At 39.9% G+C, this 17,972-nt stretch overlaps 2 protein-coding genes across 8 annotated transcripts in view; one reads left to right on the forward strand and one right to left on the reverse strand.

Moving 5' to 3' along the window:
* DKK3 (dickkopf WNT signaling pathway inhibitor 3) overlaps positions 1–14,665 on the forward strand; it is a 31,931-nt gene extending 17,266 nt beyond the window's left edge. For 2 of the 4 annotated variants that reach the window (XM_079966841.1, XM_079966842.1), the window contains exons 3-9: positions 443–577; positions 1,354–1,437; positions 7,622–7,714; positions 8,540–8,684; positions 10,641–10,676; positions 12,339–12,495; positions 13,250–14,665. In XM_079966841.1, coding sequence (XP_079822967.1) covers positions 443–577; positions 1,354–1,437; positions 7,622–7,714; positions 8,540–8,684; positions 10,641–10,676; positions 12,339–12,495; positions 13,250–13,463 — 864 coding nt within the window. In that variant the 3' untranslated portion in view covers positions 13,464–14,665. The remainder of the gene's footprint in view (positions 1–442; positions 578–1,353; positions 1,438–7,621; positions 7,715–8,539; positions 8,685–10,640; positions 10,677–12,338; positions 12,496–13,249) is intronic. The other 2 variants (XM_079966843.1, XM_079966844.1) reach the window with 1 other exon arrangement.
* USP47 (ubiquitin specific peptidase 47) overlaps positions 1–17,972 on the reverse strand; it is a 64,530-nt gene that overhangs the window by 1,751 nt on the left and 44,807 nt on the right. For 3 of the 4 annotated variants that reach the window (XM_079965735.1, XM_079965734.1, XM_079965736.1), the window contains 2 exons: positions 17,826–17,956; positions 15,511–16,976 (listed from right to left, as the gene is read on the reverse strand). The exons of the other annotated variant lie outside the window; for it this stretch is intronic. In XM_079965735.1, the coding sequence (XP_079821861.1) occupies positions 16,802–16,976; positions 17,826–17,956 (306 nt within the window). In that variant the 3' untranslated portion in view covers positions 15,511–16,801. Of the gene's footprint in view, positions 1–15,510; positions 16,977–17,825; positions 17,957–17,972 lie in introns of those variants that run through there. 4 annotated transcript variants of the gene reach the window in all.

The following is a 17,972-nucleotide window of genomic DNA, read 5'->3' on the forward strand; positions in this document are numbered from 1 at the left end:
AAGACTACTTTGTTTGCTCTGAAGGCAAGTAAAATTACAGCAGTGTGGGGAGCATTGATGCTGCTGGCCAGGTTTGGACATGGCTGCTGCTGTCAATGGTCAGCATTCTGAGAGTAACTCTTGGGAGTCAGCTGTCAGTGCTTGAAGCTAATTGATTGTTTAAGTTAGTACTCACAGTCCTTGGAGCTGATTGTCTGTGGCTGTCTGTCATGGATATTATTTTTGCAAATAACTGTGTCCTTGCCCTCTTTGAAGGCTATTTTTTTTAGTGGGAGTTACTTTGTTTTCTGGACAGTTATGGGATCGGGGCCAGGTCACATTGATGTAGGCAGAATGTAGAGTCTCCAATAATATACATAATTTGTTGAGTGCTGCCTATAATTAATAATTGCTTTAGATGCTGTCTAGTATTTATTACTTGTTTTGATCATGATTTTGCTAGATGGAGGCAGAGGAAGAAGGTTCTAAAAGGATAGAAGTTGACTTTGAGAAGCTACCTGCCAACTACCACAATGAATCGGACACAGATACAAAAATTGGAAATAAAACCATACATAGTCACCAAGAAATTAATAAGGTAAAGAGCTGCATTTTGTCTGTAATTTATATTGTCTGTGCCGTGGTAACAATAGGATTTCTATAATACCTTTTGCACTGTACTGCCCCTGGAAGGCTGGTTGAAAGTTTACAGCCGCTGGCAGAATCATGCTGCCCATGTGCTAACAATATAGTAAAGTAACTTTTGTCCATTTCCAATATCTGGGCCCAGGCCAAGGTGTTGGCTTATTGCCTATAAAAGCTTCAGTGGTCTGAGCCAACGTATATGGAAGGGAAATTGTCAAGGCATTGAAAAAGGCATATTTAGTGTGAAGGAGCTGGGTGTAGACAAGCTGAGCAGAAATGTATTATTACAGTATAATCCTATGCAAGTCTACTTGGAATAAGTGTGATTGTGTTCAGTGGGGCTTACTCCCAAGTAAGTATGCATAGAGTTACATTGGTAGCCTCCTTTTGACTCTCCTTGAGGTCTGTGGAAAGTAGTCTAGAGATGCTCCTACAATGTTTACGGCCTTGGACTGCAACACTGCCCTCCATTTCTGTTGCATGTTTGGTGAACAAAGCATTCCAAATATTTTTACATAGTAAGGAGTAAATTTCATGCTTTCTTTTTTAAAAAATGTGTGCCCCTCATATCTTTCATTTGTATCATTTCCTTGATGATAGTTCAAAATAATGGGTATTTTTAAAAAAATAGGGATTAATACATGGAGATTAGAAACACCCCATATCTCTGTTTAACTGAAATGAATTTAAAATATTGATTTAATGTACTGTGTTTATTTGCAATATTAGGCCACAGATAACAAGACTGGATCGACTAGCTATTCTGAAACTATTATTACATCAATACGGGAAGGAGAGAGCAAAAGGAATCATGTAAGTGACTTCTGCTTTTGAAAAGTGAAGACAAACTCCTAACTTTACAAAGATGTTCAGTGCTGTATATAATGGGCAGTATCCATTCCTCTTGTCTCTCTGCCCCCACAAAAAAAACCTGGTGTTCTCTCACTCCTCCAGAGCAGGCATGGGGGCGGGGAGAAGTAGTTCCAGTGCAGAGCCCAAAGTAGTGGAACTGTTCAGTTGGATAGCGCCCAATGGCTAAACTGTTAGGGTTGATGGATGGTCCATTTGTTTCAGTGATTCATATTTATAGACTGCTGTGTGCCTCATGCAGAGAACTGAAGTAAATAATGTGCTTCATGCTAGAGACAAGGTTCAGGTGCTTGTTTCTACCATGTCTCTCCATGTGGCGTGGGGACAATGTTGTGCCTCAGGAACATGTGTGAATGGCATGCAAACTTTTGGCAAATCCTGCACGCATTGTAGTCCGACTTGCCCAGTTTGCACAAAGGTTATGTTGTACCGTGCTTGCATTCTGCTAAGGTATTTGTCACTGTGCATCCCATTAGCTAGGCCAGAGTTAAAACCATCAGGTCACTTGATACCTGAGCCATGACATCATTCAGGGGAGGACAAATCTTCTGTTGTGATTTTTGGCTTATTCCCTCCTCTGACTTGCTTTGCTATTAGTAGGTAAAATTCTAGCTGACATTAAATACAGCGGTTGAAAAAACTGCCCAAGTCTCGTGCTTTTAGAAGAAAAGCCGTTTGAAATCCATATAGCTTTTAAAATGTTACTTTAAATAACATGGACACAAAGATAATAGAAGCAAAGCCTTATTTTAGAACTCCCCTCACAAAAGAGCATATTTCACACTCCCATTTTGGTGACAGCTCAGTTGATGTCCTTTCTGGCCCCCAAGTGAAAATATCTATTCCTAGTCCCTAGAACAGGAACTGGGCTTTTTGCCAGTACTGGCACCAGAGTCCAGTTCTTGGAAGGTGCTGTGTTGTTGAAGAGGCGCCATTTACATACTCAGACCAACTCTTCCTTACTCAGATTTCAGCTGCGATTGATGGCACTAAGATGGATATTAGGCTTTCATCCAAGAGTTTCATGAACTTGAGCTGTGAGCTGATGGAGCTGAATAAATTGTGGCTATCCATTGTGGTGCCACTTGGGTATTTTCTTAAACCTACATTTAATATTGACAAAGTTTAAAATAATTTCTCAGATTTTCAGTCTGGAGCAATGTATACTTTTAATTTTATAGAGCTTTTCTTGCTTTGAAATTGTGGATCATAATCCATGTTTGTTTTGTTTTCGATCAGAGGAATTCTGAAACAAATATTGGAAAGCCTCAAAAGATAATTGATAGCAATAAGTGATGATGCAGCCTTGAAGACGGTGCAGGCTTATATACTGGCGTTACTAGTAAATATACTTTATTTAAAATACTTAAATTACATATTACCCTACATAAGTGCAAGGCAGCTAATAAAAGAATATTAAAATATGATAATTCTAAAAAGCAACAAGAATAAAGAGCCAGCAGGTAAAACAATTAAATTTGTGCTTTAAATGTTGGTGCGTGTCATTCCTTAGTCAATTTGTATTGGGTTGAAGAAACTTACCAGAAGTCTGAGAAAAACCCTCTTGTTGTATGCTAAGCATCTGAATGTATAAAGCTAGGCTGCTGGGCATCTGTTCCTGGCTTCAAGTCCTAACATATACTGGACGATATAAAACATTAGCCCCCTAGTTGCAAGGCCTTGTCTTTGGGAACGTAAGTTACTAGAATTGCTTTAGAAGAAATTCCCCAGAAGAGGTGCACTAAGAAGCAAAGTCCCATAGCCTCTGTGTCTGCAGTCTTACCTACGAGTCTTTAGCCTTTTGGAAAACATTGTCTCTGTCCAGTGTTAAAGGGTGGGGAAAGCATAAAATGTCACCTGCTTTTGAAAATTTATGGGTATAAACTGGGAGTATGGTGAGTGGGATGATACAGAAGTGCTGGAAGCTCTTGGCTCATGCAGTATATTCATGATGTGATGGAGATAGATGTGGGAAGATGACACTTCAGTTTCCATGTACTAAGCATTTGCTGCTTATTGCTTATCCCAAATCAAATCAGCAGGTGTAAACAATATTGCAACCTGCAGCTGCTATAGCCCATCAAAAAGAATGCTGGCACGCTAAATTGAGTTATAGGTTGTTTGGTTTGTTAATTTGTTAAAATGCCCTAGCCTGCAGTAGTTCACTCCAAGGGGGACTGATAATCCACTAAAACAAAGCAATATAAAACAGAACCAATCCAAACCAAACCAAACCAAACCAAACCATGAAAGCACAGTAGAAATTTTAAAGCATATAGGTGATAGCAAACTAAGTCAAGCCCAGAGTAGACCCAGTGCAATAAATGAACTTAAGATAGAACTCTATCAAATCTCATTGCCCTAAATAAGAAGCTCCCACACCACACATGGATCAGGTCCATGAATGCACAATAAGTAAATGCTGATGGGGGTGAACTAGGCTGTGTGTGTGTGTGTGTGTGTGTGTGTGTGTTTGTGTGTGTGTGTGTGTGTGTTTGTGTTATCTTCTCCTCTCAGTCTAGCTGAATCCAGTGAGTGCATGAGAAAGAAGCATAGAGGAATGACTAATATAAACTGGAACTACTTGGATAAAGTTAAGCTTTTTATGTCAGCTAGATAAAATCTTATTTGTTCCCTTTTTCTGATTAAGACTTTCAAGGGTTTTTTTCAGCATATTTTGCTAATGAGTGTTTGAGCTTTCTGGAAGGCTGAGTCACTGCTAGCTGTTGTCAGGAAGGCGATCCAGAAGAATACTGCCATCAAACCAATATTTTATTCACTGTGGATCTGAGCTTTTCCTTCGTCCTGTCAAAATAATGCATGACAAAAATCTGCATGGTAGTTCTGTTGCACTTGGAAACATTCCAGTGGAAAAAAGGTGAACCTATGGTCCTCCAGATGTTGAATTCACATCATCGCTGGCGTTTGCCCATTGTTGCTGGAACAGATGGGACTTGGAGTGCAACAACATCCAGAGGGCCGTGCATTTCCCATCTCTGCCATAGAAGTTGCAAGACCAGTAGAAAACAACCAGGTTTTCTTGGGTAGTTGATGTTTCAGTTAGCCTGGACCCAAAGTATTCTTGAATACCAAGAATGCAGTCTGACAGATCTTGCATATGCAGTGCCTTCATCTGTCCCTGGAACACTAAGCGCTTCTAATGTTCAAAGGAGAGAACAAATTCTCCCACAATTTTCCATAATGCTCCACAACACTAGTTGAGAGACAGTTTGCTTTTTAGAAAGAGTGTTTCATAAGCACAGCTCAGTGGTGAGTCATGGAAAGTTCTGATGCAGCTTGCAACAACAGAAGATAATGTAGGCCAGACCTTTAAGTCAAAACGTATTAAAAATTAGTTATGTAAGGTGGCTCTGTATGAATCCTTCTTGCATGACACAAGGTAACATCAGTAGAAGGTAATTCAGACCCACATACGTAAAACTAAATCTAGACAAGCCTGAAAGTGCTGAACTTCTCTGGCATAGTGCAGAATGACCCTTTTTTAAAAAAGTCCCACTTTAAAGAAATACTAAAAGGAAATGGAATTTACGCAAACGTTAATAAAATTATGTAAAACCTGAATGAATAAAAACATAAACTTACAATTCTGAATCTCCCTGACAAGACAGAACATTTTCCCTCAAGATTTTTCTCCTCTTTTCAGTTACTACAGATAGAGAATGTGCAGTCTTCACAGTTGTGCATTTACTATGTCTGCCAAGTAGATAGATTATAGACTTAGGGTCAGCCCTCTCCCCATCTCTCCCTGATCTCTGACTCTCCAAGTCAGATTTCCCATGGATACCTATCATAGCTTTAAATAAGTTGTTGGCATAGAGAAGCTGCATGCACTATAGAACACATTTGTCTATTTGCAGCTCTTCAAGTATTTTCTAAAAGTTACTTTATATAGTAGCAAAAGCAGACCTGATGTAGATGAAGGTTACATACAAAGTTTTGGTGCAATTTACAATTTATTTTTGTACAAGATAATGCAAAAGAAAGCAGCCTGGATCCCAGTGAGGGAAACTGAGTTTTCTGGCTGAGTTGACGTCAAGTCTTGTTAGTCAAAATCTCAAGCGCTTGTGAACTGCTTTCATGTTGACTACCTTATAGGCAGCTTATATAGCTTATCAGAATTTAATGCAGTCTATTTCATAGAATTACACAAGTGTTCTTTTCCTCATAAAAGAGAGCATTTGAAAACACAATTCCACCTAGCATAAGAAGAGTGTACAATCCATTGTGACTGGTAAGTCTTGAATTCTGGGTTCTTGAGGCCAAAGTTGCTGCTCTTGGAATCTGAGACTCATTTAAACAAGCTTCTAATATAAGGTGAGTTTAGCTGCTCAGAATCAGGACTTATTCTGAAGGACGTTGACAAACTCAAAGGGGGTTCCCTGCCGCCTTATATTTTAAAATTCACAGGCCTCTCTAATCAAGCATGACTTGTAATCAGTGTGGAAAGTTGGCAGTTCTTGACAACTAACTTGTTTTGGAACTTCAAGCTTTCTTTCTTTCGTTTTCGTTTTTTTGTTTTGTTTTGAGATTAAACTGTACCACAGTCTGCCCACTGCAGATACAAAGGGACTGAGTCAGACAATGAAATACTGTTTGTTGAGACAGTGAAACATTGCTGTTAAAGCAAGAAAACTGCTTTTCTTGCTTTCTCAACATTATCTGTGAATGATATTATATGTTTCTACCTTGCTACTCACCCCACACAGGAGCTCAAGGTTGTGTACATTATCCTCCCTCCCCCCCCTTTATCTTTGCAACAGCCCTGTGAGGTAGGCTAGGCTAAGTAAATATAGGTACATAAGCAGCAGTTGTTGCCAATAGATGTGGGGTGAGGGTGCAGGAGGCCCAATCCACATACAGAGTACCTCCCCCAGGAAATCCTGTTGGCAGTCCTAGATGCAGGTGTTTTTTCCCATTAATTGGGGGATGGCTAATGGAGGGGTGTATGCCTTTTGTTATGTCATGCTACCACGGCAACCACTTTGTGTCATGCAGTGCCCCTCCATTTGTGGCTGGTACCCACAACACTTTCTTAAAATTCAAAATGCACACACTGGCCCAATGACCCCTACAGCAAAGAGTGGTTCTATTTTAATACAGTGAGTTGTTAAAATATTAGTTGTATCAAGCCTAATTTAGGCGCACTCCTGTTAAGCACAGCTCTGTACTCTAAGAGTGATATGGAACATTAATCATATTTTGGATAGACCCATTGAAGTCAATGGTCTCAAGTAATTTAAGTCCATTGATTTCCATAGTCAGCATGACTTATAAGTCAGTAAGGTGCCAACTACATAGCCAAGAAATGAGGAGGAAGCATTCTTATGATTCGCGATTTCAGCATTCTTCTTGGTATAGCACTATAACCATTTATATAATTATAGTGGTATAAGTGGCTCTTTGCCTTTTTCCACATCATTTCGCAGCTTATACTGTCTGCAAAAGTACTTGGAAAGTATTTAAGCTAGAATACATCTGATGAGGTCCATGGCAATATTTCTAAGATATTAATCCTTCAGTGTGCTGGCTGCTAGTTTTGTTTTGTTTTTGAAAATGTCTGAAATTGAAATCTTCCCCAAGCCTAGAAAACAAGGAAGATGTCCAATTTAAACACGCAATAAACTGCTTTGCAATAAAATCTTGCGTTCGACCTTTTGGGGAAGTCATGTACTCTTTTGAGAAACTGATGAAAGGAATCCAGCTAGGAATCCAGTTCAGCCTGAAATACGTCCATCACTTTTTTACTTACTGCTATGTAAGATGTTGGACTCTTATGTACCATTTGTAGCAGCTCTTTGATATGACCTGACAATATATTGATCTAGTGTTACTGAATGAGTGCATCCAGGGAGGTCAACACAGAATTGTTTTGCTGTTTTCTGTGACGTGGGACAAAGTTTGGCAAAACTCTGCATGTACTGTATGTGATTGCAAAAGGATATTCTTTACTTTCAAGTAATAGGTTGACCGCATAGCTTTGCTATGTAAAGCAATGTGTAGGACCGCAGTGTCCCAGTCTGCTACTAGTAAATCTTAGCTGCATGTGGTGTTATCGCAGCAACTATTTCTTCTATACTTACCAAAGGTATGTCATTTCTTTTCTCAGGAGTGCATTATTGATGAGGACTGTGAGACAGGAAAATACTGTGAATTCTCTGGCTTGGAGTACCGGTGTCATGTTTGCAAAACTCAACACACTGTGAGCATTGCATCCCCCTTCCCCCCATCTAGCTCTTCCTAACTTGGCAGGGAGGCTGAAGTTATATAACGGAACTATGTTGATTGTGTGATGCCTAGGTAATGTGAATAATAGTGACTGGTAGAGCCCTATTTATTTTAAGTACAAGAAAAGCAGAGTGAAGGTGGTAAAGTACTGATGAAATGCCTGCTGAGCTCTCAATTTAAATTAGAAACATGTGGTTTAAATTGTTTATATGTGAGCCTTAAATGTAATGACAGGAAATACCCTGTTCAGCATGGTAGAAAAACATAACTGGATTTTTCACAGGAGCAGAATTCTACATTTAAGTCCAACCTTTAAACTAATAGTCAAAATAGGTTTATTCATATAAACTAAGTAGGGTACTTTACAGAGGTGTCCTTTATCCCCTTTACTTTTGGATTTTTTTAGAAACCTAGCTTGTGCCGTTGGTTTACACCAGCTTCCAAAAAGTATTCAAGAACCGTCCCACATAGAGCACATTACAATAATCCAGACTTAGCTGCATTTTGATCAGGAGCAAGTCACCCCACTATATCTGTTTTTTCTTTGTGGTTTGTGTTGGTGTGTTTCTTAGGCAAGCGCCATGTTTTTATTTTAAGCTGTTACAGAATTACTGATGCAGTGATAGTGTGGACTTTCAGAATTTAGGTCAGTGGGATTGTTTAATGCAGGTCTATGAAGAAGTTCATGCCCGATGCAAGTTACTGTAGCAAGGTTCTATTGACTGTATTTATGATGTTGTGTGTCCCATTATGATTAAGAACCAATTCAGCATGTGTGTGTTTATTTTTCTCTCCTAAGCAATGCTCTCGAGATGTGGAGTGTTGTGGACATCAACTCTGCGTCTGGGGTGAGTGCGTGAAAGCTGCCTCAAAAGGAGAAAATGGAACGATTTGTGAAAACCAGAAAGACTGCAATCCTGGAATGTGTTGCGCATTTTCAAAAGGTCAGCCACTACATCACTTTCTGCTGTTGTTCCTATTCTTTCCCTTGCACGAGAGGCCAAGCAAGAAACTACTTCAGTGTGTGAGCTTGCATTTCCACTGTATATTGCTCTTCACCAACCTTCAAGATCAGAGCTGTCTTTCCCATTGGTCTTAGTGGTTCATTGTGCCAGGGCACTGGCCTCTCAGGGGCACCCTAGCGAGTGGGGGAGCTGCACGGCTTTGCCGGCAGCATCCCCTTTCCCTGCACACCCGCCAGCTGCGCCCTGCCAACTATATGGCTGGCGGGTGTGCAACTTCCTTCCCAAGCCTTCACGGAGGAGAGCGATCCCCGCAGAGGCTTAGGATGGAAGCTGCTTCCCTCCCAAGCCTCTGCATCTGCTAAAGACGGCCCTGCTTCCGGTCGTTGTCCTCCTCCTGCTTCCTGGCGAAAGGCAGCGTGCAGCCTTCCTGGGCTGCCTTCTCGGGCGCCCCAACACCTGAGAGCATGTCAACCAGGATGTTTTCCTGCTTGATCGCCACCACCATGCCAGGGATCGGGGCGGTGGGGGAGGCAGAGGACATTTTCCACCTCCACCTCCCTTGTTTTGGAGTTGGGGGGCGCTGGAGGGATCTTTGCACCATGGTGCAGGATATGCTTAAGACGGCCCTGTTCAAGATGCTTTGGGCTACAATTCCCATCAGCCCCAGCCAGCATGGTCAATGGATAGGGATGACAAGAATAATAGAATCTTAGAGTTGGAAAGGACCCAAGGGTCTTCTAGTCCAGTCCCCTGCAATGCAGGAATCTCAGCGAAAGCATCCATGACAGATGGCCATCCAACCTCTGCTTAAAAACCTCCAAGGAAGGAGAGTCCTCCTCTCGTGGGAGCCTGTTCCACTGCTGAACAGCTCTTACCGCCAGAAAGTTTTTCTGAATCTTTAGTTGGAATCTCCTTTCTTGCAACTTGAAGCCATTGGTTTGAGTCCTACGCTCCAGAGCAGGAGAAAACAAGCATGCCCCTCCTCCATGTGACAGCCCTTAAGTTATTTGAAGATGGCTGTCATATCTCCTCTCAGTCTCTTTTCCAGGCTCCTTCAAGCACTCCTAAGACTTAGTTTCAAGACCCTTGATCAATTCCTCTGCACATGTTCCAGCTTGTGGTGCCCAGAATTGGACACAATATTCCAAGTATGGTCTGAGTAAGGCAGAATACAGTGGTACTATTACTTCCCTTGATCTGGACCTATACTTCTGTTGATGCAGCCTAGAATAGCATTAACTTTTTTTTGCTGCTGTTGACTCATGTTAAGCTTGTGTTTCACCAAGACCTCTAGATCTTTTTCACATGTACTTCTAGTAAACCAGGTGTCCCCATCCTATATTTGTGCATCTGGTTATTCCTGCCTAAGTGTAGAACCTTACATTTGTTCCTATTGAAATTCATTTTGTTAGCTTGTGCCCAGTTCTCCAATCTGTTACTGTCATTTTGAATTCCGATTCTGTTTTCTGCATCATTAGCTACCCCTCCCAGTTTGGTGTCATCTGCAAATTAGATGAGCATCCCCTCAATTTCTTCATATAAGTCATTTCGAAAGACAACAACAAGCCCAGGACAGAACCCTGTGGCACCCCACTTGTCACTTTTTTCTAGGATGTTGAGGAATCATTAATGAGTACCCTTTGGGTTTGGTCAGTCAATCAGCTACAAATCCACCTAACAGTTCTCTTTCAACTCACATTTTACCAGCTTCCTTGTGAGAACATCATGGAAGTCTTTGTCAAAAGCCTTACTGAAATCAAGATACACTATGTCCACAGCATTTTCCTGATCCTCCAAGTTTGCAATTCCATTAAAAAAAAAAAAATCAGATTGGTCTGGCATGACTTATTTTTGAGAAAACCCATGCTGGGTCTTAGTGATCACAGCATCCTTTTCTAAATGCTCACAAACCGACTGTTGAATTATCTGTTCTAGGACCTTCCTTGGTATCAAAGTCAAGCTCACCAGTTGGTAGTTACATGAGTCTTCCTTTCCCCCCTTTTTGAAGATGGGGATAACATTTGCCCACCTCCAGTCTGTAGGGACCTCACCTGTTCTCCAAGAATTCTCAAAGATAATAGACAAAGGCTCTGAAATTACTTCCACAAGCTGCTTTGGTACTCTTGGATGCAGCTCATCAGGCCCTGGAGATTTGAATTCATTTGAAGTAGCTAGGTGTTCCCTTACTACCTCTCTTCCTGTCTTGGGCTGCAGCTGCCTCCTACCACTTGCTTGCTTGTTCTTCCTCTTACTTTGGACATAGCCGAAGAGTTGTACTCCAAAACAACTGGAGCACAGCAGATTGAGGGAGGCTGGTATATATTAATCTATATGTGTAGAAGAAGTCCGTGGCAGAGAATAATCCATAAAATGCACATCTTGTATAATACAAAATTTGGCCAAATGGTAAAGCAGTGTGCTTGACAACTGAGCATGATGCTATGAAAATAGTACTTTTTTAAAAAAACCTCTGGATGATTTGTGCGAGATTTCCTGTCAACTAGCAGCAGTTTTCTTAATCTTGAAACTCCTTTCAGTCTACTTTGTATTTGCAAGGTTGTTGATATGGGAGGTTGTGTTTCTTGAGGCTCTGCTTTAGAAATTTTACAATGCTTTTGAGGAAAAGCTACCATTGTCAAGAGTATGAAAATGAGAACCAGGCACTGGGAAAGTCTTCCTTAGCTTAAATCGGAGAGGTAGCATAGTCCTACACACTTTCCCTGAGTCCATGTCCCTGCCCAGCCGTGATCTCGTTGGATGTCCAGAGGGCAGCTTGCTGTCTTGTGGCTTTTTTCTCATGATCACTCAGTATGAAAGAGAAATTGTCAGAGGAAGAGATTTCCCATACAAATTATCACCATATGGTATGTTGGTAACAAGTGTTCCCACTAGCTCTTAGTCCTCTGCAATCTGTAAAATAGGATTAGCATTGATCTCAAACAGCTCTTATGGAATGAAACAAGGTACTGTAAAGAAACAAGATAAAGGTAATTGAAGCATCTTACATAGAATAGATGCTGATAACGTTGATATCTGTTACTAAGCAAATTAGCTCCCATTTCCCTAAAATGAACATATCGGTTCTTTTCAAATAATCCTAGACATCATGTTTATCTTTTTGCTCATACCTTGAGCAGGACATGCTGTGTTGAGATTACTAGCTGCTAATGGTATGCTAATGGTATTAATTTCTTCTGAGTTAGTAGAACACCACCCTTTATCACAAGAATGTGCAATCAGTGAATTTGGTTTTCAGGATAGAGATATGCAGCCTTTTGTTCCAACTGAGAGCACTAAAGGCTTGTTTTAAGGCCTTGAAAACAAGATGGTGCACATATGACTAAATACATGTGCTATCTTGGTTAGGGTTAGGATTCCTGTGGATCTATTTGTCATTAGTAGTGTATTGTGTCCTTGTAACTTAATTAAGTGAATTAAGAAACTTTTTCTAGGTGAACCCTTAGAATTTGTTGGAAGGAAAAGGACTGACATTGCTATGCAAACTCAGCTTGTCTTATATTTAATATTAGGCAACTTTATATTCCTTATTTTACATATTCAACCTGCACATATTCTGCATGTGAAACTGAAGAGATCAGATGTTTTACTGGATTTTCCAATTTCAACCTACAGACCTTCTGTTCCCTGTGTGCACCCCATTACCTGGAGAGAGAGAGCCTTGCTATGATCCCTCAAACAGGCTTCTTAACCTAATTACATGGGAGCTGGAGCCAGATGGAGCCCTCGATCGCTGCCCATGTGCACATGGATTCATTTGTCAGATGCAGAGGTAGGAAAATGGATTTTTCACAGAAAGATCAGGAGCAGATCCTGTGTGCACACCTCATTTTTCACTTGAAGACAAACCCACTTTCTGGACATATGACTTCCAGACAAGCCTTCCCTGCCCTGGGGCTTTCCAGATGTTACTGGATTTTTAACGCAGTCTCTGCCAGCATGGCCAGTTGTCTGATCTTGACAGGAGTTAGTCCAAATGTATGGAGGGTACCAGGCTGGGGGTGAATGTGCACACTGCAAAAATATTGACTGCTGATTTTTTGGGGTGGACCAGGTCTCATCTTCCCAAAAAACTTAAGGATGCAATCCTCCTGGTTCAGGCTTAAATCAAGTGCACAAATTACTCAAGACTAACTTAAGCCTCTGTGGTTTGAATTGCACTTAAGTTTGACTTGGAGTGGAGCTAAAGTGTATTAAACCTAATTTCCATAGGAAATAAATGCCATGAATATATCAGATTTGCCTTTCTTTTGACCCTAACTGAACAGTGGCAAAAGAAGGGTTATCATTTCAGAGTTCAGGGAGAATGGAAAGAATTTTCAGTAGCACTGGTCTACTTTGGGATATATCCAAGACAGAATTGCAAACAGGACCACTGCATTTTAAGGGTACATGTTCTGGCTTCTTTTAAAATGCCTCATAGCCTGAAGCAAATTATATTTTGGACTGGTTTCTCACACTTGTATACATGCTTGCATAGGCACTTGTATAACTTATCTAAGAGAAATGCACAACTTTCTCAACAGGCATAGCAGTGATTCTCTCTGTGAACTCTCTTTCAATAAGACCCAAAATGAGGAGAAGCCTTTACCAGTGGATGAAATATCACTTCTGGATTTTGTAACCTCACACATTCCTGGCGACTATGGAGAGAGACTGATTACAGAAGTACAGGAAGGTTTGGATGAAGACTTAACTGATCCAAAGAAACTGGATCTGATTTTTGGAGATGAAATGTAAAGTAGTTAAGCAAGTTAATTAGTCACACTCACCATTCTAGGAATTTAGATAGTGTCTTGTTTGATAACTCTAAACTTGCACCCTTTTTCACTACTGGATATAAGTGCAATAATTGAGAGTATATTCTACATAGTTATCTTCTTCTGCCCTTGCATGATCAGATGAGGTTTTCTCTTTTCAAGCTCAAACCAAATTCTACACTATAATGTCAAAAGTTGTCAATGGACTCTTTTGTGGACAAGTTTGAGTTTTAAACAAGGCATGATTTGAACTTGTTGATGGATTGATTAATTTAAGTCTATTTATGATTATTGGTGGTGGTTTGAGCTCTGCATTTTATGTATATGTTGCTTGTTTTTCAAAATTTGTCAAGAGCCTTCTTGATTTTTAGACTGGGCATTGTTTTTATTCAGTCTTTTAAAATATAACCGACGACACTGCTGTAACTGTGTATTTTTTAAAAACAGCAACTACAGGGACTTAAGATTTTAAAATGAGGTATAAGGGATGAGAAAAGTCAGTGTGGCATGTAATTTAGCAATAATTAGTAAACATCTCTAACAAAGATCTGAACTTTAACCTCAAAAGGATAGTAATCATTCCTCTAGATGGCTATTTTATCCCATCCTAGAAGCAAGTTCTAGTAGGCATGTATGTTTTATATAAAATGCATATTTGCTACTGAGCACTTACAATAAAGCAGTATGATTTGAAAAAAGCCATATGAATCCTACTATCTTCCCTAGTAATGGGCACAATCTAGTAATGAGCCCCTCTCCTAGTGTCATCTGTTTCAGCCCTTACCTGCTCCCAACAGTCAAGCCCCTTCCTGAATAATGCTAAGAACCACCAGGTCCAAACTTCACAAGTAATTTATCCTAAACCTGTTGTGAGACCTTTTAAACTTTAGGAAGACCCCAAAGTTGTTAAGGTTTTTTTGTTACAAAAACGCCATAAAATTGTGATTTTTCTATTGACTTGCCTAAGATACAGGACAAAGCACCGCCTTTCAGAAATTTCCCCCGGATGTGAATTCTGCCTTTGAAATCCTGGTAATGTCCAGGAAAATCTGGATGTCTGGCAGCCCTATTTCAAATAACATCACTACAGATAATATTTAGCACATAGTAGACTATAGGTGGAACTCTTGCATTTGGAGCCTAGAGTGGAAACAGAACCCAGCTCGCTCCAGTATGAAAAAGGGGAATTGACTCTATGTCAAAGCTGAGTTACAAATACTGTGGCAGGTAACTTTATTCTATATTACAGCTAAGGGCAGGCTCTTCATGTTTTCTAAGGAAGGTACTGAAACCCCTTTTTTAAAAAGATGCTAAGACAGAGTGTAGTTGCCAGATAACTATCAAAATGCCAATTCACTATCTATGCAGAAACCTCCAAAGTGTGTTAATTTCAAAGCAGGCATAGTCAGATAAGGGGAGTTTGCGAGAGACCATACTCTTTAAAAGCATCTGGCTGTGAGATGTAACATGTAATACTTAACTTCTGCAGTCATTTCCCCCACATAGAATGCACCCGCATGCCTGGCAATAGCAGTCTGTCCAGTCCAGTCCATACCCCATCCCTAATTGGCTGTAAGAAAGCTACCTTCTTGAACCAAGTCCTTGCTCTCCCTTCCCCTCGTTCAACTATTTAAAGATCGTAAGTCTGTTATAACACTTAAATAGCAAGAGGAAGGTGGGTTTGAAATCTGATGCTCAAATTACTTGGAACATCATTTTGTTCCTTATTTGGTTCAGCCCTGCAGTCTAGCATCACCATTTTTTAAAAAAGGTGATTGATCTGGCTCTTGCAGCACTCTGAATTGCAACTTGAAACCCTTGTCTCAAAACTGCATGTTGAAAGCATAGGACTGACACCAAGCTGCATGTGACTTTCTTCCATAATCTGCTGCAGGGCATTGATAATTTCTGCAGGCTGCATACTTTTAAGTAGACCTTTAGTGTGAAAGTTAAATCCAAAAAGAAAAACTTGGTATCATGAACACTAGATGAAATATTTTCAGTATTAAAAGAAGTCCAGAGAAATGTTATTAAAATAACAGAATGAACAAATGTTTTATTGGCATGTTCATTGTTGTAAACAGCATCTGGCATGGAAAAGATTACCAAAACCTTTTATTGATATAAATTAGATGGTATTTCTGAAAAAAGGACAACCTTCTATAGAATTGTTTGTAATTGATCTTAACATAGCAAAGCAAAATCTTACTTGTCTAAGCTTTGCAAATGAAATCATGTTTACTGCATCAATCTGTACCACTCCTGAACTACTGGATAATTTATACTGGGAGATGTCCAACTTTTTAAAAAGCTACATATAAAAACTATGATCAACTCCAAAGAAAAATAAAGTATGACTTGTAATGGTACTAGAAGATCCAAACCTGTAAGAGCTCAAAAACAAAAATGTACAAAAATAAGTAGCTGACCCAAAAACCCACCCCCAAAAACTCAGTAACAAGGGAAAATTACAAATCTAAGTACCCAGCATTTGCCAAACACAAAATGAATACAAATTTAAATAGGCAGCTATACTTTTAAATGTATACAGTGAATATTGATATGTGAAGAGAAATACCATAGTAAGCAGCTGAAATGTAGTTCTGCTAACTCAGGACAGAGTTGTATTTACACACTGAATGGAACAGTGAAGTCACCTGTTATTCATAACCTAAATAAAAATTGGTTACAACACTGCTCCAAAATGAAACACCATCTGCTGGTAATGGTAACTTCTGCTAAAAAATACATTTATTTATTCTTTTTATTTCAGAGATGTCCTGCTTTGTAGAAGAGAAATCTTAACAAGATTCAGATAAAAATGTTAACTTTTAAGGGTTGGATTCTGCCAATTCCATCACATTTCCACTCTTGAGCTTTTCAAAAAGCCACTGTCACATTTACTTCAGAAATCTTCAATGAGGTAATGTGTGCATCAGTGAAACAAAACAGAAAAGAATTCATTCATGGCCTTTGCACAGCTTTTATTATCAAGCTATGAATATCCTGTTTGAGGCTAGTTTACTAGCTACTGCTATGTGCACATGGTCGATTTGCTCATTACCCCTCCCCGCCCCATTTTTTGTTTCGTTTTGTTTATTTGCACATCCCTTTTATCTTTACAGTACATTTGACTATAGTGCACAACATGATTCCAAATCAAACAGTGACCTGACTGGGCACTGAGCTTGATTGGGCTGCAGTTTTACCAATCAGTGCTGGTGTCTTTACACCTAATGTCCTGCCATAACGGCACTACACAGTAGTAGTGTACCTCTCACATGTAACAAAAAATTCCCCAGGGAAAATGCTGAAATATCAGTCTTGAGTCAAATCTTTATTTGGTGCTCCATCCAGATATATTTTTAATGCTTTTTCTTTACGGGGGGAGTAGGTCACACGGTGTCCAGTTTTCTGAAGTCTGCTGCTTTCTTTTTTCATTAACTCATTTCTCTGCTCTTCCGTCAATTCCACCACTTCTTCAGTTTTATCCCTTTTATATAAATACAACAATTTTAAATTCCATAATAATGTACTTTAAATAAATAGGGCTTGCTCATTTTTAATCTAAGGCATAGTCAAAAGATTTTAAAGAAATTCTTTGCATAATGCTAGGCACATCATGGTAGTAGATGAATGCTAGATAAAGACAGCTTTTCTCCATGTGGTCCCCCTGAAGCAATAGTCCTATCCCAAATCCATCATCATCAACCCGAGACTCTGAAAGGATATGGTAAGCAATTTGAGAATCAACTTTGACATCTGCTCTGAATAGATATGCAGAACTCTGAAGTAAGAGCCAATGTTTGGACCAGTTGCACTGTTGAATTGGTGAGGAAAAGACCTAGTTGTCAGTACTTCACTGGTGGTATGTGAACGGGCATAACTGCAAAGAGCTGCCTACTCTGCCACTTGTGTATTTTAGTTACCACAGTAGTTGCACATACAATACTTGAACAGTGGCAACGGTGCACAAAAAGTGTTTTGACACAATATCTCTATTTAGTTGGAAGTCTGGTGGTGGGCACAGCAGATCTGAGGACACTTGTATGGTGCCTAATGTGATAGCTTCCCCACAGATAGCAACATCTAGAAAGCAGGGTTAAGAACACACTGAAGTTTAATTTAATCAGAGGTGGCAGGATCACCAGACTTGGGCAGACTGATTGCAAGGAGTGCCTGTGCACAATCCACTGACCATTCCTGACTACTCTAAAACACTGCCCCACTGGAGGTTTGGTTGGGGGGGGGAGAATTTCAGCCTCAACTTTGTTATTGGTTTAGTACTAAACAATTACTATGTTTTTCAATGTATTTAAAAAACAACAACAGAAAGGCATACCTATAAAAAATCACTGCTCCATCATCACAGATGTAGAGAGGCCATACATTCAGTGTTGAAACCTTAGGATTCCAATCCAAATCCTGATGTATTTCTAAAATTGAGATCTCACATGGAAATGTTCCTCTGCCCTGGAAAGAACAAAGC

This window comes from Podarcis cretensis (genome assembly GCF_951804945.1).
Source record: "Podarcis cretensis genome assembly, chromosome: 1".
Taxonomy (NCBI): domain Eukaryota; kingdom Metazoa; phylum Chordata; class Lepidosauria; order Squamata; family Lacertidae; genus Podarcis; species Podarcis cretensis.